The following is a 21,042-nucleotide window of genomic DNA, read 5'->3' as shown; positions in this document are numbered from 1 at the left end:
TGCGGGCAGCTCTGGAGCGGTGCTGGGGGCTGCTGGGGGCAGGTGACAGCTGGGAGCGGCAGCGTTTTATCTCCTGCTCCCGCTCATATAATATGCACAGCCGCTGTCCATCAGAAGTGTGGTGCTGAAACTGCATCGCGCTGATGGGCTGGGGCAGCGGGGTATATTATATCTGCCTGTGCTTACCTTTGATCGCACAGGATCCCCCCTCCCCCTGTGTTAGATATGGCCTCCCGTGCTGCTGCCCATAGTAAAATAATAAACTCTTTATTCACCTCCTCCAGCGTCTGCCCGTCTCCCTCCTGCTGCTGTGATTAGGCACGCAGAGATATCTCTCTGCTGTCCTGATCACATGACCGGCACTAGAACCAGGAAGTAGGAAGTGCAGGAGACAGGAGGAGCTCAACCCCGAGGAGGGACACACGAGGCAGGACACTGCTGCAGAAGGTAAGGAAAGAGTTTATTTTACTAAAAGCAGCAACATGGGGGCGATATGTAACAGAGGGTGATGTCTGCCTGCCACGGTGGGCCTGTCTGCCTGCCACAGGGGCCGTGTTCAATATAAGGTGGCCATATCCAGATTAAGGGGGCTAATTTTAGGATGAGGGGGCTATGAGGGACATATACCCTATATTATTTGTTAGACGAACACTGGCATTATAAGACGGACCCCATTTATTCTAAAAATTCTCTATTCCTTCACCAAATTTGGGGGTGCGTCTTATAAAGCGAAAAATAAGGTAACTGCAACGGAGTGAAACAGCTCAAAACGGAAAGAGAGGCAGAATCAGGGGATCACAAGGCTTTTTAGTAGGTATTAAACTCACGTTATTTCTGAACAAATGACAGATCCTCCTTAATTACAGAATAGTTTTTTTATAATCAGCATACACCTATAGATATCAGCTGTGCATGTAACATACCACTCTGTTTAACTCAGGGCTGTCTGGATTGTTGTCTTGAAAATACTCTACTGCCTTCTGAATTTTGGCAATACAGCTCAGGTATTCCTCCAGTCGTCCTGATGGTCTAGAAAAAGAACAAAAAGAAAATTAATATATAAAGTCTATAAACTCATATATACAAGGAAGCTGAAAGAGCAATTATTTGACTTGTATATCCTCTAATTGTTTTCAGTGTGAGATGTTTGTGCTCTGTTAGATCGGTATATAAACTGGTCAGCTCACTAATCTTTACTATAGCGCGGGAACACACAAGAGCTTTCATCAGCGTCAGATTAAAGGCCCAGTCACACACAATGACTTACCAGCGATCCCGAAAACGATGCGACCTGATAGGGATCGCAGGTAAGTCGCTGGGAGATCTCAGGTGAGATGTCACACAGTCAGATCTTACCAGCGATGCAGGAACAATACAGATCGCAGTAGCGACCTGTATAACGATCTCCGCAGTCACTGTGACCCTGTCACACAGTGTCAAACACAGCGATGTTTCCTGCCCAGCAGGACATCGCCTTAGAAGAAAATGGCCTGGACCATTCTGCAACGACTAGCGATCTCACAGCAGGGGCCTGATCACTGGTAGATGTCACACATAACAAGATCGCTAACGGGATCGCTACTGCGTCACAGAAACCGTCACTCAGCTGCGATCTCGCTAGCGATCTTGTTATGTGTGACAATACCTAAACTCTTGCATCAGAGACAGGCTTATAAAATCTAAAAAGATCCTTTTTAGACAATTTATTGAAGCCTGTATAAAATGACTGAAGAGAATATGTGAAGAAAGGTCACTCACGAAATTTCTAATTAGTAAGAAATAAAGGGGCAAATAAGCAAGTTGTACAATGTTTTCATCACGGATTCTCATTACTAAAGCTTACTTGGCTCAGTATCTGCATGTATTTTGTCACTGGTAGTTCAGTAAATGAAGGTGTATTGCCCATAATTTATGTACATTTTCTTTATTTGTTTAGGTTAAGAAAATACAATTTAAGTTATATGTGAGAAAGAGTTCTCAGACAATTGTACAGCCGTGACATTACTGTTCTCTGACCCAACACACAACTCATGTTATCTCTATTGTATCGGGTTGCAATTATGAATTGCCTTTAAAACAGGCTCAGACATACCTGTTTGTGCAGCCACTTCAGCTGCATAGAGGCCCGTGGGAAAAGGGAGCACTGCAAGGATGAGGAGTGCCGATGCTTGTGTTGGTCCATGGAGGCTTACAGCAATCACAGTGCATACAACCAATATAATTACACTGGGCATATTGTGTGTTGTGGATTCACAGCAACAGCTTCCAAAAGCAAATGCAAAACCTGGCATCAGCTCCAGACCTTTTACCTGCCTAACTAATGATGGATTAATGGGGGACTAGCCTATGCAGCCCATTAAACAGCTTTTGAGATAATTGTCCAATTACCTTTGGTCTTTTGAAAAAGAGGAAGTTACATATTAAAAAGCTGTAATTTTTAAACTCTTACTCCAATTAGTATGTGAATACCCTCAAATTAAAGCTGAGAGCCTGCACTTTAAGTCCATATTGATTATACGGTGTAACTGTATATTGAATGTTTTGGTACACAGCTAAAATTCTAAAACTTGTGTCACTCCAAATATTTTGGCCCTTACTGTATGCATTTCGTATGTTTGTGTACTGTGTTTGTGTGTATAATTGTTACATATTTTATATATTAATGTAAATGTTTGTTTATAGACTGTAATTTTGTAAGCAAGGAACCAACTTCTCTTAGTAATTGTTGGGTTATACGGTACTCTGTAATGTCTTACAGCGTCTGAACATGTCCTCTCTAAAGGCCCAGTCACACTAAACAACTTACCAGCGATCCCAACAACGATACAACCTGATAGGGATCGCTGGTAAGTTGCTAGGAGGTCGCTGGTGAGATGTCACACTAAGCGACGCTCCAGCGATCCCACCAGCAACCTGACCTGGCAGGGATCGCTGGAGCGTCGCTACACGGGTTGCTGGTGAGCTGTCACACAGGCAGATCTCACCAGCAATAAGTGACCAGCCCCCAGCCAGCAGCGCCGCGTGGAAGCGATGCTGCGCTTGGTAACTAAGGTAAATATCGGGTAACCAACCCGATATTTACCTTGGTTACCAGCGCACACTACTTAGCGCTGGCTCCCTGCACACCTAGCCACAGTACACATCGGGTTAATTACCCGATATGTACTCTGCTACGTGTGCAGGCAGCAGGAGCCGGCTTCTGCGGACGCTGGTAACCACGGTAAACATTGGGTAACCAAGAAGCCCTTACCTTGGTTACCCGATATTTACCTTCGTTTCCAGCGTCCGCTGCTCTCACACTGCCAGTGCCGGCTCCCTGTTCCCTGCACTCCTAGCCACAGTACACATTGAGTTAATTACCCAATGTGTACTCCGGCTACGTGTGCAGAGAGCAGGGAGCCGGCACTGGCAGTGTGAGAGCGGCGGACGCTGGTAACGAAGGTAAATATCGGGTAACCAAGGTAAGGGCTTCTTCGTTTCCCGATGATTACTGTGGTTACCAGCGTCCGCAGAAGCCGGCTCCTGCTCACTGCACATTTAGTTGTTGCTGTCTCGCTGTCACACACAGCGATGTGTGCTTCACAGCGGGAGAGCAACAACTAAAAAATGGCCCAGGACATTCAGCAACAACCAGCGACCTCACAGCAGGGGCCAGGTTGTTGCTGGATGTCACACACAGCAACATCACTAGCAACATCGCTGCTACATCACAAAAGTTGTCCATCAGCAGTGATGTTGCTAGCGATGTTGCTTAGTGTGACGTGGCCTTAATTTGTAAAGTGCTGTGGAATATATTGGCTGTATAAAAATAACATTATTGTTATCAATGTGCATGTTAAAGCATTTGTGCCATGTTTGGAAGTTATTCATAAGATAGGTGACAATGCCTGATTACTAGGGGTCTGACGGCTGGGACCCCCACTGATCCAGGGAACCACGGTTTTGAAGATCACTGTATGAATGAAGAAGTGGTCAATCATGCGCCCCTCCACTCCATTCATTCTCTGTGGTGCTGACGTAGATATCTGAATGCAGCCCGGTTCTCAGGATCGGTGAGGATCAGCGAAGTAGAACCTCCAAACCTTTTAATACATGGATAAGGTATCATGGAAAGGGAGGCCAGACAGAGAAGACCTGTATGGTCAGTGTCCACCTTAATTCAGCTCTACTAAACAGATTTAGAGCTTACATGCAAACATATTTCGTCCAGAACATGACATAATGATGACACTGTATGGGTGACATCAGCTGGATGCACAGGACTTGTTGTCTGTGGTGCAAATTCTGATTTTCATTTTAGAAGAGAGAGAAGGAAAGAAAAAAGTACCACTGCCATGAGCCCGATTATAGAAGAGATCACCATGGTTTTGAATGGAATTTGATTTAAAGGAAAGTCCAAAGAGGATCTGTCAAGTATCCTCTGTTCTGTTTAGTACATACTAATATTCCCTAAAAAACATAATAATATGAATGCCTTCACAGAACTCCAAGTTGTGCCATTCCTCTGAAAATCATCCCGGAAATGCACAAAGATGTATAACGGGATGTTAGGATTCCTTGTATGAGTGTGTAGAGAAACGCCTCAATAAGAGTTCACAGCATGAAAGGGCAACAGTGTTTACCTGCCAGGCCACAGAATCAAATGCACGAACAGGGTGCAGCAAAACCCCTTAATAAAGATGGAGGCAACAGGTGCAAAACACTGATGGAGCAAACACTCACAAACTACCAATCCATGGAGAGGGCGATTGATTAGTATTAAAATTGCACACAAATGGCAAAGTGTCTGGCTTACAGGCTATTGCTGATGCCCATACTATTAGACTAGGCAGGCTGCCCAGCACTATATAAGTGCACCACACAGGAACGGAGACCCCAGTTTATAAGGCCTACATTAATGGGCCTGGCTGCATCCTGTATAAAGATATACATGCAAAAAAAAAATAAACGGATTCTTGTGTACTCACCGTAAAATCGTTTTCTCTTAGCCATCATTGGGGGACACAGGACCATGGGTGTTATGCTGCTTATCCATAGGAGGACATTAAGTAGATGCAAAAGCATAGCTCCTTCTCTGCAGTATACACCCCCCTGGCCGGGCCAGCTACCTAAGTTTTAGTACACAAGCAGTAGGAGAAAAACCCAGTAAAAACTTCTCAACGGAGGAACATGAGAAAAAAAAAGAGTCATAACCAAATAATGTACTGAGAGAACCAAGGCCCAACAGGGCAACAGGTTGGGTGCTGTGTCCCCCAATGATCGCTAAGAGAAAACTATTTTACGGTGAGTACACAAAAATCCGTTTTTCTCTGACGCCTCATTGGGGGACACAGGACCATGGGACGTCTTAAAGCAGTCCATGGGTGGGAAACATAAAAGAAGACAACACAACCCAAGGACTAGGAACCAGTCCCAGACAGCCTGGAGCGCCTACTGAGAGAGGTGCTCTACTGCCATTTGCAGAATTTTCCTACCCAGATTTGCCTCAGCTGAAACCTGGGTATGGACTCTGTAATGCTTTGAAAACGTATGTAGGCTAGACCAGGTCGTAGCCCTACACACCTGTTCCACTGAAGCCTGATGCCGAATGGCCCACGAAGCGCCAACTGCTCACGTGGTATGAGCCCGCAGCCCACTAGGAACGGGCTTGAGTTGCAAGCGGTAGACTTCCTGGATCGCAGAGCGAATCCAGCGAGTCAGAGTCGCCTTTGAAGCTGCCTGTCCCTTCTTAGGCCCCTCGGGAATGACGAACAAAGAGTCCGTTTTCCTAAAGGGGGCTGTCCTGGATATGTAATATCTGAGAGCTCTGACGAGGACTAACGAATGCAGACCCTATGAACTGGGTGTGGACAAAAGGAAGGCAGAACAATGTCCTCGTTCAAATGAAACGGGGTAGGAACCTTTGGAAGAAAATCTGGAAGGGGGCGCAGAACCACCTTGTCCTGGTGAAAGATCAGAAAAGGCTCGCGGCAAGAGAGTGCTGCCAGCTCCGAAACCCGTCTGATGGACGTAATTGCCACCAGGAATGTTACCTTCCAGGACAGAAGAGCAAGGGGGGATTCCTTGAGAGGTTCAAAGGGAAACCTCTGGAGACCGTCCAGAATGAGGTTGAGGTCCCATGGGTCAAGCGGCCGTTTGTACGGGGGAACTAGATGGGAAACGCCCTGGAGGAAGGTCTTGACTTGCGGTTTTTGAGCCAGGCGGCATTGGTAGAAGATTGAGAGCGCTGAGACCTGCCCTTTAAGGGAACTGAGAGCCAAACCCGCTTGCAAGCCAGACTGTAGAAAGTCGAGAATTCTGGGGATGGCCAGAGGCATAGGCTGGACGTTAGTTTCCCTGCACCATGAAAGGAAGACTTTCCACGTACGGTGGTAAATGCGGGATGAAGCAGGCTTTCGGGCGCTGATCATGGTGGAAATAACCGCGGGGGAGAATCCCGCTCTTGTTAATACCAGGTCTCAATGACCATGCCGTCAGCTTCAGGGCTCTGGAGTTCTGATGAGAAATGGGCCCTTGGGTCAGCAAGTCTGGGATGTCTGGAAGGCGCCACGGTACGTCTGCGAGCATTTGTACTAATTCGGCGTACCAGGCGCGCCTGGGCCAGTCCGGTGCTATCAGTATCACCGGGACTCCCTCTGCCTTGATCTTCCTGATTACCCGCGGCAGCAGGGGTAGAGGTGGAAATGTGTAAGGCAGGCGGAAGTGGTGCCAGGAGCAGACTAGAGCGTCCGCGCCGATGGACTGCGGGTTGCGTGACCTAGCTATGAACGCGGGTACCTTTGCGTTCAACCTTGAGGCCATTAGATCCACGTCTGGTGTACCCTAGCGAGTGCAGATATGTAGGAACACTTCTGGGTATAGAGACCATTCTCCGGCAGCCAGGCCTTGGCGACTTAGAAAGTCTACTGCCCAGTTCTCTACCCCCGGTATGTACCCCGTCGATTCGGCCCAGCTGAGGATCTTGTGGGCCTCGAGATAAGCCGCTTTGCTGCAGGTGCCCCCCTGCCAATTGATATAGGCTACAGCTGTCGCATTGTCTGATTGGACTCGAATCTGACGACCCGCTAGCAGAGGGCAGAACGCCCTGAGCGCGAGGAAGATCGCGCGGATTTCCAGGATGTTTATGGGTAGGGAAGACTCCTGGGGCGTCCAACGTCCTTGAGAAGTGTGGTGCCGGTACACTGCTCCCCAGCCTAGGAGGCTGGCGTCTGTGGTCAGGATCAGCCAGTTCACTGGGAGAAAAGATCTCCCCTTCAATAGGGATGAGGACCGAAGCCACCAGCGGAGTGCGTACCTGACTGAAGGCGTCAGGTGAAGATGTCTGTCCAGGGAGAAGGGGCTCTTGTCCCAGGACGCTAGAAGGCCTAGCTGCAGTGGGCGGAGGTGCAGTTCAGCAAAGGATACTGCTTCCATAGCCGCCACCATCCTGCCGAGCACCTTCATGCTGAATCGAATGGAGCGAGACGGAGGACGTAGAAGGCAGCGTACCGCTCGTTGAAGAGCGAACGCCTTGTCCAGGGGGAGATAGATCAAGCCCCGACGGGTGTCCAGGGACATGCCCAGGAAGGTGATGGATCGTGATGGGATCGGGGATGATTTGTCTAGATTCACTAACCACCCTAAGCGGGATAGGGTGTCCACAGTGATCTGTACGCTGGTTGAGCAGTCACGGAAGGAGGGGGCCTTGATGAGGAGGTCGTCCAAGTAAGGGAGAACGACTACTCCCCTGGCGTGAAGGACGTTCATGGCGGCCACCATGACTTTGGTAAAGACCCTTGGTGCGGTGGCAAGGCCGAAGGGTAGAGCTACGAATTGAAAGTGGGAGTCCTGAACTGCGAAGCGGAGGAACTTTTGGTGATCTGGGGCGATGGGATTGTGCAGGTACACGTCCTCGATGTCTATGGAGGCGAGGAATTCCCCTTCGACCATGGATACAATAATGGACCTTAGGGACTCCATTCTGAATCTCCGTACGTGCACATGTTTGTTCAGGTGTTTGAGGTCCAGGATGGGTCGACCAGACCCATCCTTTTTGGGGACCACAAAGAGCTTAGAATAAAAATCCCTGAACTTCTGGTCGTCTAGGACAGGTATTATCACTCCTGCTGTTTGGAGCGAGTGGATTGCTGAGAAAAAAGCTTTGCGTCGTTTTCGAGTCTTTGGGGGGTTTGAGAGAAAGAACAGACTCGGGGGTCGGGTCCGAAATTCTATGTGGTAACCGGAAGACACAAAGGTCTCGCACCCATTTGTCGTCTGAGGCGGCAGCCCAGATGTGTTGAAAGAGCCGCAGTCAACCTCCTACAATGAGTGTGTCTTCCAGGGTGCCGAAGGAGTCAGGAGGGGGGAAAACGTTGTGGCAGAGTCTCTCTGGTCCTGGACTGTTTCGGTCTAGGCTGCCATGACGAAGTGGGTTTCGGGGAGAGCTGAGAAGGTCGGTCCCTGCGTAGTCCGCGGCTGGTGGCGGGGACAGCACGGGATGTCGACCAACCAAATGAGTTCCGAAAGGAGCAGAACGAGGACTGTGGATGTCTGTTGAAGGTCGTCCTGGACTTCAGCTGGGGGAGGGAGGTACTCTTTCCTGCCGTGGCGTCAGACATGAGCTTGTCCAGACGTTCGCCAAACAATCGGTCTGGAAAAAAGGGAAGGCCCGTGAGAGCCTTCTTGGAGGCAGAGTCCGCTCGCCATTGTCGGAGCCAGAGAGCTCTACGGATGGCTATGGTATTTGAGGCGGCAAACGCTGCGCAGGTATCAGCGTCCATGGAGGCCTGCATGAGGTACTCCGCAGCAGCGGCAATTTGAGCTGTTACCTCTGTGAAGGTATGAGTGAACTGGGATTCCTCAAGCGAAGTGTTAAGGGATTCTGCCCAGACCGAGATCGCCTTTGTGACCCACACAGAGACAAAGGAGGGCGAGAGGGAGGAACCCGCAGCCTCCAAAGCAGAGCAGGCGAGGTGCTCCACCTGTCTGTCTGTCGGGTCCTTGATGGAGGAACCATCGGGTAAAGACAGGAGCGTCTTTGTGGCAAGGCGGGAGACCGGAGGGTCGACCGAGGGCGGATCGGCCCAGCCCTTAGGGGCAGGTGAGGCAAAAGGGTACCGGGACTCCATGAGTTTTCCGTTACCTTTGCTTTGTGAGGATATCCTGAAACTCTGGGTGATCAGCGAAAACCTTTTGGGGTTTCCTTGCCCTCTTAAAGGAGACCGCATGGTCAGTGGTAGTGGATGGGGGATCCTCCACATGCAGAGTTTGGTTGATTGCTGCTATAAGGGAGTCTATTGCAGTTTGATCATCTGGGGAGGATGAAACCAAGGAATCCTACTGGTACAAGCAGCATTCTCCCTCCTCCAGCTCTTCAGAAGCCGTGGAGCGTGTGGGAGAGCTTGTCCTGTGTGCTCCCGAGGGAGAGCCCTGGGGGCCATGAGAGAGTGCTGGAGACACCCGGCCGTGTGCTCTTTTCCTGATCCCTGCAACCGGTGAAGCATGTGTCCGGATTACCTCAGAAGGATCCTCCATAGGGGTATCCTCAGGCTGCGTTCCGTCCAGGGGCCCAGAAGGGTGTGGAGGACAACACTGCATAGCCAGAACCAAGTTCTATGACAGTTTTTCCATGGATTGGGACAGAAACTGTGCCCATTCCGGTGGGCTGGGAGCCCTAGGCTCTGGGCTGACTGTTGCGGCGGTGGTGGCGGGGGAAGGGGGGTCTTGGGGGGCTGTAGGGGCACAGGACCCACAGAGAGAAGAGGTGTGTTTACGTGGTAGCTCAGCGTGGCAGGCAGTGCAGGCTGAATAGTAGACTATGTGGGCCTTAGCACTCTTAGTGCCCTTAGAATTTTGCATGTTCCTAATAGGAGTATGCCAGGACGGGGAGCAATGGTCAGCAGAGCTACAAGTGAAGCAAGTACCTCACCAGAATCAGCCGATGGCCCTGCGTCCTCAGGAAGGAGTAAGCCCGCTCTGTGGAGATCTTCGCGCGCTTTCCTGGGGGGGGGGGGCGGGGCCTATCGCTAAAAGAGCGCCAAGAAGAAGTCAGTGTGCCCCCCCTGCTGTCGGTAGCAAAAAACGGCGGGAAGGGAGCTTCTGACAGTTTTTCTCCCCCTCCCTCTAGTCAGCACACAGCTTGTCACCGGTGGATTATCTCTGCCGACTTTTCTGCAATCAGAGCACGCAGCTAGAGCAAATAAACAGAGCAAATAAACAGTGTGAGGTCCTGAGCTCTGAGCCCTCCCCCCGCCACCGATAAATTATCTGTGCAGGATTTTCTGCAAACAGCGAGGGACTTCCCCCTCCTCCAGCCAGCACGCAGCTAGAGAAAAAATTAACACTGTGTTCAGGATCCCTGGGGCTCTCCTCCTTGCAATCAGCAAGGGACTTTCTCATAATAAAATACTGTGAATTCAGTAGTCCTGGGAGCCTTCCCTGCATTGTCTTTTCTCCCTTTGTCTGGGACACCAGTCAGGGGGGATCTCACATTAACACTGCCTCAGTCCAGGCAGTGGAAATAGCAGAGTCAGCTTGCTGTTTTGGCCACACAGGTGCAATGTTCAACTCAGAGCCTGCAAAGAGGGGCTTAGGAATTGTGCCTCTGCCCTGGGCTCTGGAAAATCGGTGTCTGTGGGACCCGTCGTCCAGTAAAAGGCAGCCCAGGATCCAGCGTCGCAGGAGGGGGTACGTGGAGGCAACACTCCGCGTTCCCGCCCGTTGATGGTATTGGGAGATCGGTCCCAAAAGGAAACCGTCGCCCTCAAAAAATAACAAAACTTGAAAGATGTGCCTCCTACAGACACTAAGCTACAACTGAGGTTGCCTGCCCGGCCAGGGGGTGTATACTGCAGAGGAGGAGCTATGCTTTTGCATCTACTTAAGTGTCCTCCTATGGATAGGCAGCATAACACCCATGGTCCTGTGTCCCCCAATGAGGCGTCAGAGAAATATATATATTTATTATTTTTTTTTCTTTTTTTTTGGGCCAAAATACGAATGCTCACAACCCAACCTCAAGGGGTCCTCTTCTTTTTGTGGTTCAGCTTTTAAATTTAGTGTAGGGACTCACAAAGATGATGTAATGCCTGCCTGGATCCATAGACTGAGACAGCCTGTAATGGACAGGCTAGAGGGAAGCCACTCACCAAGCAGGACCCCTAGAACCCTGAAACCCTTTAACCCCTATACAGAGATTTGGAATTACACAGGGCCCTGGAGATCACTACCTGTGGAAGGCTGATGTCCGATGAGAGTAGTAGTCAGGCAGGGTCAAGCCGGGAAATGCAAAACAGGGACAGAATCACGCAGTCAAACACGTAATCAGAAAACAAAGCAGAGGTCAAATCCGGATCGGGCAGCGAGGTACATAAACAGGAGGCAGGAGGGTAGTCAGGAAACAATCAGAAGTCAGAACACCAGAATCACTAACCAGGAATTCAGAACTATCTCTGGCAGTGGTCAGCAGACAGGAGGGAAAATAAGAAGGATGTGGTGTCTTCATATTGGTTGTAGCTGAATGATGGTAACTTCAGCTCGAAGACACACACCACCTACAGTCAGCCAGTGGTACTGCAGACCCAAGGAAACCCAGCCCAGTGGATGAGCGGAGCCTGCGCCCACCAGCGCCGCTGGCATCGACTCCTCTCCCATCACTATCTATGGCAAGAACACGGCGTCGCCTGGTGAACGAAGCAGAAGTCGCTGGAGCACTCCAGTGGGGACGTAACACATGAGGACCCTTGATGTTAGGTTGTGAGCATTACTGTTACTTAAAGAAACATCTAAGATCCTAGTCCATTTCTTACCCATCTCTGATGACCTTTTCTGTCTCTGTGGCCACATGGTAGTAACTAATTACATGATCTAGACAGGAAAGCGTGCGGTCCACATTTTCCTGCAGTCGCTGTAGGGTCTCTGTTTGCTTGTGGACGGGAATGATAGAATTTTCCAATTTCATCAGTCGACTTTCAAAAGAAGAAAGGATGGACACCTGCACAGGAATAAGAAAGACAAAGCGAATGGTTTACGTCATGGAAGGCCTTCGTATTTCAGAGGAAACCTGGTTGTACACTTCTGATTGCGGTGAGACAAACGCTCATTTGCCCTCAATTATTCCTCTCAGCACAACTCACATGACACCAATAAATAGGATAAATAGGTCCTTTTTATTATAGAATTTAAATTTGTAGTTTATACTCTGAACCCACAGGAATGAGGCCAACAGTCTTATAATTTGAAGGAATATGTGTTTTTTATACTTAATGACCTAAATGAAGTGCAGCCCAGCTGCTGTACCTTTGTTTATGCTCCCTATGGTCCATCTTTGTTACAAAAAAGAAGGGAATTTTGTTTACTTACCGTAAATTCCTTTTCTTCTAGCTCCTATTGGGAGACCCAGACAATTGGGTGTATAGCTTCTGCCTCTGGAGGCCACACAAAGTAATTACACTTTAAAAAGTGTAACCCCTCCCCTCTGCTATACACCCTCCCGTGCATCACGGGCTCATCAGTTTTGGTGCCAAAGCAGGAAGGAGGAAACTTATAAATTGGTCTAAGGTAAATTCAATCCGAAGGATGTTCGGAGAACTGAAACCATGAACCAAAAGAACAATTCAACATGAACAACATGTGTACACAAAAGAACAACAGCCCGAAGGGAACAGAGGCGGGTGCTGGGTCTCCCAATAGGAGCTAGAAGAAAAGGAATTTACGGTAAGTAAACAAAATTCCCTTCTTCTTTGTCGCTCCATTGGGAGACCCAGACAATTGGGATGTCCAAAAGCAATCCCTGGGTGGGTAACAGAATACCTCGATAAAAAGAGCCGAAAAACGGCCCCCTCTTACAGGTGGGCAACTGCCGCCTGAAGGAGTCGCCTACCTAGGCTGGCATCTGCCGAATCATCGGCAGGCACCTGATAGTGTTTCGTGAAAGTGTGCAGACTCGACCAGGTAGCCGCCTGACACACCTGCCGAGCCGTAGCCTGGTGTCGCAATGCCCAGGACACCGACGGCTCTGGTAGAATGGGCCTTCAGCCCTGCAGGAATCGGAAGCCTAAAAGAACGGTAGGCTTCAAGAATCGGTTCCTTGATCCACCGAGCCAAGGTTGCCTTGAAAACCTGAAATTCCTTACTCTGGCCCGCGATAAGGACAAGAGCGCATCAGACCGGCGCAGGGGCGCCGTGCGAGAAATGTAGAGCCGGAGTGCTCTCACCAGATCTAATAAATGCAAATCCTTTTCACCTTGGTGAACTGGATGCGGACCCAAAGAGGGTAAGACGATATCCTGATTGAGATGAAACGGGGATACCTTAGGGAGAAAGTCCGGGACCGGACGTAGAACCACCCTATCCTGGTGAAACACCAGGAAGGGGGCTTTGCATGACAGCGCTGCTAGCTGAGACACTCTTCTGAGTGATGTGACTGCCACTAGGAAGGCCATCCTTTGCGAAAGGCGAGATAGAGAGATCCCGCATCGGCTCAAAAGTGGCTTCTGAAGAGTCGTCAGCACCCTGTTAAGATCCGAGGGTGTTAACGGACGCTTGTAAGGTGGGACCGGAAAGCGCCGATACTTGTCCCTTGAGAGAGCCGAGAGACAAGCCCTTGTCCATTCCGGATTGAAGGAAAGAAAGAAAAGTGGGCAAGGCAAACGGCCAGGGAGTAAAACCCTGATCAGAGCACCAGGATAAGAAAATCCTCCAAGTCCTGTGATAGATCTTGGCGGACGTTGGTTTCCTGGCCTGTCTCATGGTGGCAATGACATCTGGAGATATCCCTGATGACGCTAGGAGCCAGAACTCAATGGCCACACAGTCAGGTTTAGAGCCGCAGAATTCAGAAGGAAATATGGACCTTGAGGCAGCAAGTCTGGTCGGTCTGGGAGTGTCCACGGTTGACCCACCGTGAGGTGCCACAGATCCGGGTACCACGATCACCTCGGCCAGTCTGGAGCAACGAGGATGGCGCGGCGACAGTCTGACCTGATCTTGCGTAACACTCTGGGCAGTAGTGCCAGAGGAGGAAAAACATAAGGCAGTCGAAACTGCGACCAGTCGTGAACTAGCGCGTCTGCCGCCAGAGCTCTGTGATCCTTGGACCGAGCCATGAATGCCGGGACTTTGTTGTTGTGCAGAGACGCCATTAGATCGACGTCCGGCATTCCCCAGCGGCAACAGATCTCTAGAAACACGTCCGGGTGAAGAGACCATTCCCCTGCGTCCATGCCCTGGCGACTGAGAAAATCTGCTTCCCCGTTTTCGACGCCCGGGATGTGAACTGCGGAGATGGTGGAGGCTGTGGCTTCCGCCCACAGCCGAATCCGCCGAACTGCTCGGAAGGCTTGACGACTGCGCGTGTGCCGCCCTGGTGGTTGATGTACGCAACCGCCGTGGCGTTGTCCGACTGAATTCGGATCTGCCTGCCCTCCAGCCACCGCTGGAACACCTTTAGGGCTAGATCCACTGCCCTTATCTCCAGAACATTGATCTGAAGGGAGGACTCTGTCGGAGTCCAGGTTCCCTGAGCCGAGTGGTGGAGGAAGACCGCTCCCCACCCTGACAGACTCGCGTCCGTCGTGACCACAGCCTCAGCTGGGGGCCGGGAGGATTTTTCCTCCGCCCAGGAAGTGGAAAGAAGACACCACTGTAGAGAGGTTCTGCCGCAAGGGAAAGAGAGACGTTCTTGTCTAGGGACGTCGACCTCCTGTCCCATTTGCGGTGTCCGATAGAATCGGACGCAGACGAAACTGCGCAAGGGAACTGCCTCCCTTGCTGCCACCATCTTCCTTAGAAAGTGCATGAGGCGCCTCAAGGGGTGACTGGGCCCGAAGGAGAGATTGCACCCCTGTCTGTAGTGAACGCTGACTATGCAGCGGAAGCTTCACTATCGCTGAGAGAGTATGAAACTCCATCCCGAGGCAAGTCAGTGATTGGGTCGGTGTCAGTTTTAACCTTGGAAATTTGATGATCCACCCGAACCCCTGGAGAGTCTCCAGAGCAATGGTCAGGTTGTGTTGACATGCCACCCAGGAGGGTGTCTTGACTAGAAGATCGTCTAGGTAAGTGATCACCGAGTGGCCCTTGTAGGACCGCCACCACTGCTGCCATGACCTTGGTGAAGATCCGTGGGGCTGTCGCCAGGCCGAATGGCAGTGCCACGAACTGAAGTGTTCGTCCCTGATGGCGAAACGCAGAAAGCGTTGAAGCTCGGGTGCGATCGGCACATGGAGGTAAGCATCCTTGATGTCAATTGATGCTAGGAAGTCTCCTTGTGACATCGAGGCTTCAGAGTGTTCACCGCCTGAAAAAGTGCATCGGCTCACTCGGGGGGCGGAGATGTTTTGAAGAAACGAGTCGGAGGACGAGAGCAGAGCTCTATCCTGTAACCGTGAGACAGAATGTCTCTCACCCATCGGTCTTGGACATGTGGCCACCAGGCGTCGCAAAAGCGGGAGAGCCTGCCACCGACCGTGCCTGTGTACCCGCAATGGGTACCTCAACCTTAACAGCACCGCCGACTCAGTGGGGTGAGAAGGGAGCATGCCGGGGGCCCTGTTAGGGGCCCTCTTTTCTTCCATCCGATATAATCAGCAGCTGCTGCTGACTAAAATGTGGAGCATTGTGTTCATGTGTGCCTCCTTCAACACAAAGCATAAAAACTGATGAGCCCGTGATGCACGGGAGGGTGTATAGCAGAGGGGAGGGGTTACACTTTTTAAAGTGTAATTACTTTGTGTGGCCTCCAGAGGCAGAAGCTATACACCCAATTGTCTGGGTCTCCCAATGGAGCGACAAAGAAAACTCTACTGCATCATCTTCTTTAGGCTGGCAAAATGGTCATCCTGTGACAATAGGAATCTGTGGATCTCCGAACTTTGGAGGACAGGTCATCCACACCCTGCGTATATAGGAGTTGATAGACCAGGTGTCTGAAGAGATCTTTAAGCATGGTGTCATGTGGTTTCAGTGGGAAGCTTTTCTTTCCTCCCCAAACTACCAAAGGATACCTTATAACGCTCCCCTTTTGGTGGCATCTGCAAATCTGCTTGCCTAGCACATGCCTTATTCCTTCCAAAGACAATACTAAGGACCAGGGGACACTCACGATGAGTAGAAGAAAGGCCGTTCCGGCAGCTAAATAGGAAAGGGTTCTTTACAGTTAGAGCAGTCAGACTGTGGAATGCCCTACCACAAGAGGTAGTAATGGTAGATACTATAACAGCTTTTAAAAAAGGGCTGGATGATTTCCTCAGTACACAACATTGTCAGTTATAAATTACTTAGGGACAAAATATATAATTGGAGGAAGGTTGAACTAGATGGACCTAGGTGTTTTTTCAACCTATGTAACTATGTAATACTTCCATTATGATGCTCCTGCTCTTTGGGATCTCATCTTCTGCTTTTTTCTCTTTTCCTCCTTATCTCCTATGTTTCACTATATAAAGGTAAACTGTCAGCAGGTTTTTACTACCTCATCTTAGAGCAGCAATATGTAGGCAAAGCGACCTTGATGATGTATCACTCAGTTTACTGGGTGAAGCCGTTCTGACACAGAGTTCTTAGATTTAGCAACGCAGGAGAGCTGAGAAAGCTCTCTGCTCAAACACCGAAGCGCTCTATGTACAATAAACTCAATACAATCCCAAAAGGGGATTCAAAAGCTCTAATCTACAATGTGTATAGACCATGAGCTGCTTATCTTAGCAGGGGCATGTCGGACTGCCAGGCACAAAGCAATATAGTACAGCAATGCTACTCTCCTGGTGTTAAAACAAAAATTACAAGTAAACTACAGCCCGGAACCTGATAAGAGACATATCACTGAAATCTGTATGTTAACCCCTACAGCATGCTGTTTTCAGATTACATAGGAAAAAAAAAAAACTACTGATAGATTCCCTTTAAATAGTTCCTTCACCCACGGGACCCCCTACATTGAGAGCACTGAATGCATATTGTAGTCCAGCCTTTTTCCTCATAAGTACGTAGTAAAACAGGTGTAATATAATATCCATAGAATATCACTATACTATTATTCGATCTTCTGTGGCTTGACGTTTGCATTTCTCTGAAAAATCAATCCTTGAAATTGTAATAAAAGGAGACAAAGTGCACCCCGAACATCTTCTGACCACATTGCTATTTGTGGCTTATAGTAGTGGTTTCTAATATCTACTACTGAGCATATGGATCCTAAAAGGACAGGTCATTTTCTAGAGGTGAAAAGACAGGGATACAGTCTAAAGATACCACCTGATTCTTGATTTTAGAGGGACCGGATGACTTTCTTATATGTATGCAGACATCTCATTTATCTGTAGCAGATTTTGTTGTGGAAAATAATAAATGTCAATGTGCCCAATCTTTATTTTCTCTTTGGAAAGAATTTAAAGCCAAGGTGGTAGGGGGTGATAGCTGTCGCTGTAAAATGTGTATCATCGCCTAAGGGGAATTTGCCATAGCAAGTTTTTGTTATGTAATCTGAGGGCAGGAGGAGATAGAGGCTAAGTAACTGATTTCAAAGATGTGTCACTTATTAGGCTGTGTTTGGTGTTTACTTACAATGAGTGTTTTATCCCCAGGAGATTAACATTGCCCGGACTACAGCTCATGTCCCTACTTGACCAACCACACTACCAGCACTAATTAGCAGCTTACTGTCAATACAATATATACACAGAAAGCTGTGGTGTGGGTGGCGTTAGCTACTTGACCTCTGCTAAAAACTCTGATTGTGTCATAAATGCAGCACCCAGTACACTAAGTGATACATCTCTGGACTCAGGGTCTCTCGCTCTACATTATGCTGCTCTCAGATGGGGTAGCAAAAACCTGGTGATAGATTCCCTTTAAGGCCACATGTTGAGTGTTTGGTGAGTTTTGAACTCAGTATTTGTAGCCAAAACCAGGAGTGGGTATAAAATACAGTGTGGAGCTCGTGTTTCTATTGTACTTTTCCTCTGATTGTTCCATTTCTGGTTTTGGCTGTAAATAATGAGGTAAGAAACTCGTGGCCTAATACATGGAAATGAAGACGTTGATAATTCTTACAGGGTTTAATGCTGCACAGAACCATTTTCACCACTCACCATGTTGTTGGTCAGCTGATCACTCTTCTCCAGACTCTCCTTGATGAATGTCAGCATTTCCTCTTCCTGTAAAAAGGAGACAGTGGCCATTTTTAGTGATCCAGTTGTTCTTCTGACAATCTTATCTTCTAACATTAGAATTAGCTTTGTTACTGTCCATAATCATAACCCAAGCAGAGGACAATCTGACCTAAAAGGGGATGGACCATGTTATACTAAAGGGGGCTTTACACGCTACGACATCGCTAATGCGAAGTCGTTGGGGTCACGGAATTGGTGACGCACATCTGGCCGCATTAGCGATGTTGTTGCGTGTGACACCTATGAGCGATTTTGCATCGTCGCAAAAACGTGCAAAATCGCTCATCGGCGACATGGGGGTCCATTCTCGATTATCGTTACTGCAGCAGTAACGAAGTTGTTCCTCGTTCCTGCGGCAGCACACATCGCTCCGTGTGACACCGCAGGAACGAGGAACCTCACCTTACCTGCCTCCCGGCCGCTATGCGGAAGGAAGGAGGTGGCTGGGATGTTACGTCCCGCTCATCTCCGCCCCTCCGCTTCTATTGGACGGCGGTTCAGTGACGCAGCTGTGACGCTGAACGAACCGCCCCCTTTAGAAAGGAGGCGGATCGCCGGTCACAGCGACGTCGCCGGGCAGGTAAGTACGTGTGACGGGTCTGGGTGATGTTGTGCGGCACGGGCAACGATTTGCCCGTGTCGCACAACAGATGGGGGCGGGTACCCACGCTGGCGATATCAGTACCGATATCACAGTGTGTAAAGCGGCCTTTAGGTCTTCAGGCTGTTAAAGCACTGGATGATCCAGTATCATGAGAAGCATGATCAGCAATGGCAGATGTAAGGATTTATAGCGGGCTCTCTCCTCTCCTTACGTTTTGGGATGTACTTGCGTACGTACTTTCGTTCTGGGACGAACTTGCAGTCCCATGAAATAATTCAACATTGCAGTTTCTTTGTTAGGCTAGGTTCACACTTCCGTTGTTTTGCATCAGTCACAATCCATCGCCTTGCGGAATTACGGTATCCTGCAAAATATTTTGCAGGATTCCAGTTTTTCCCCATAGACTTCTATTAGTGACGGATTGCGACTGATGATGCTGCGTTGCACCCACTGCATCACGGTCAGTCGTTTTTTAACTGACCGCCGGGCGGGAGCAACGCAGCCTGTAACGTTTTTTGAGCAGCGCGATCCTTAGGATTTTGCTGCGCATGCGCTCTCTGGCTCCCCGCCCCCGTAACCAGGATAAACATCGGGTAACCAAGCAATGCACTTTGGTTAGTTACCCGATATTTACAGTGGTTACGGGTGCAGGGAGCCCGCGCTAAGCGGTGTATGCTGGTAACCAAGATAAATATCGGGTAACCAAGCAAAAAGTGCTTTGCTTTTAGTTACCCGATATTTACCCTGGATACAGTGTGCGAGGAGGCCGACACTTCCCCACTCGGCTCCGCCCCCTCCCGCACTCCGCATATGTACACACACACACACACACACACACTTGTCCCCAGCCCTGCAGTCCCCGCGGCACTGACGTCCTCAGCTCCACCCCCTCCCGCACTCCGCATGTACACACGCATGTATACAGACAGACAGACACACACACACACACACACACACACACACTCTCACTCACCTGTCCCCAGCCATGCAGACTGCGGCACTGATGTCCTCAGCTCCGCCCCCCGCACACAACGGAGTCCGACAATGAAATTCTTTTCTTTGTCATCCGTTGTACAATGCATCAGTCACATGCGTCAAGCAACGCATGTGACTGATCAAAAACAACGAAAATGTGAACTTAGCCTCAGTCATCCTTAAAATGTTAGTTGACAACTGGGCATTACCAATTTTTTCTTGGCAATGGGGTGTATCCTGATAAACACTGAACCGCCAGCACTGATTGGACAGCATTGGAACACGCAAGAGAAATGTTAAAGAGGGTTTTTCATTTTTATGAAAGTGATCTCCAATCATTGTAAGATACCTAAAATAACTGAGCATATACTGGCCGCAGCGGTGACATCATGTGGACAGTGCGCAACAACACTGCAGCCAATCACTCCGCTCAGCGGGAAACGCCTTCTACCTCTGCTGAGATCAGTGATTGGCTGCAGTGTTGATAATAATCTTTATTTCTACAGCGCTTTACAATGCAGAAGGATCATATACAAACAAGTAAGTTATAGAAAATACAATATTTAGAGGGAAAAAGACAACCGTGCTCGTGAGAGCTTACAATCTACACTGTCTATGTGATGTCATTGCTGCGGCCCGGGGAGGGTTAGTATATGCTCAGTTATTTTAGGTATTTTACATTGCTGGGTGCCTACCTTCCTGAAAATGGAAAACTCCTTTGACAACCGGGTGTCAACTATGATTTCCAGCAAGAATGACAGAGGAATTAAATGCTATCAGCAGAACAGGACCACAATATGAGGCTGTATGAGAAGAAATATTAGGGCACCAGGATGTCACCTAAGAGGTAAAGTACACGACAATGCAAGTAAATGGGGCCCTAAATGTATTTGGGCCATGTAGCAAGGACTAGGGCAGGCATCAGTGGCTGCACATGCGCAGTGCACACGATGTACAGTGCTCGGTAGGTACATGTATAATGACAGCTGTACGCCCATCACCTGCTTCAGCTTCTCCTCTATGTCCCTCTTCCGGGAAGACGCATCCTCGTTGGGAATCATGGTGGCAGGAGAATGTCCGAATGTGAGACAGAAGCCTGAGCTCCTCCGCCCTTCCTGTCGCTCACAGGAATCACAGACAAGGACCTGGGTGACATCACCATCACATGACCGTGACGTTACGTGTCATGTGACTGAGATGCTCCGCACAGACAAGGAGCGGATAGTTTCAAAGTGAGGATTGAGGTGAGATAGATGTGGTGCTGCCTGGCCAATGTGAGGTATATACTGTTATATGTGCTACATGTGTCTGTGT

The 21,042-nt window shown here is 49.3% G+C and overlaps 1 protein-coding gene across 10 annotated transcripts in view; it reads right to left on the bottom strand.

The window, feature by feature from the left end:
- EXOC7 (exocyst complex component 7) overlaps positions 1–21,042 on the bottom strand; it is a 114,889-nt gene that overhangs the window by 81,349 nt on the left and 12,498 nt on the right. For 8 of the 10 annotated variants that reach the window (XM_075349595.1, XM_075349586.1, XM_075349589.1 and 5 more), the window contains exons 1-4: positions 20,730–20,881; positions 18,069–18,134; positions 11,787–11,971; positions 924–1,029 (exon numbers count right to left, since the gene is read on the bottom strand). In XM_075349595.1, the coding sequence (XP_075205710.1) occupies positions 924–1,029; positions 11,787–11,971; positions 18,069–18,134; positions 20,730–20,789 (417 nt within the window). In that variant the 5' untranslated portion in view covers positions 20,790–20,881. Of the gene's footprint in view, positions 1–923; positions 1,030–11,786; positions 11,972–18,068; positions 18,135–20,729; positions 20,882–21,042 lie in introns of those variants that run through there. The other 2 variants (XM_075349592.1, XM_075349588.1) reach the window with 1 other exon arrangement.

This window comes from Anomaloglossus baeobatrachus, chromosome 5, assembly GCF_048569485.1.
Source record: "Anomaloglossus baeobatrachus isolate aAnoBae1 chromosome 5, aAnoBae1.hap1, whole genome shotgun sequence".
In the NCBI taxonomy this organism is placed as follows: Eukaryota; Metazoa; Chordata; class Amphibia; order Anura; family Aromobatidae; genus Anomaloglossus; species Anomaloglossus baeobatrachus.
This window is presented reverse-complemented; position numbering and strand designations above follow the sequence as displayed.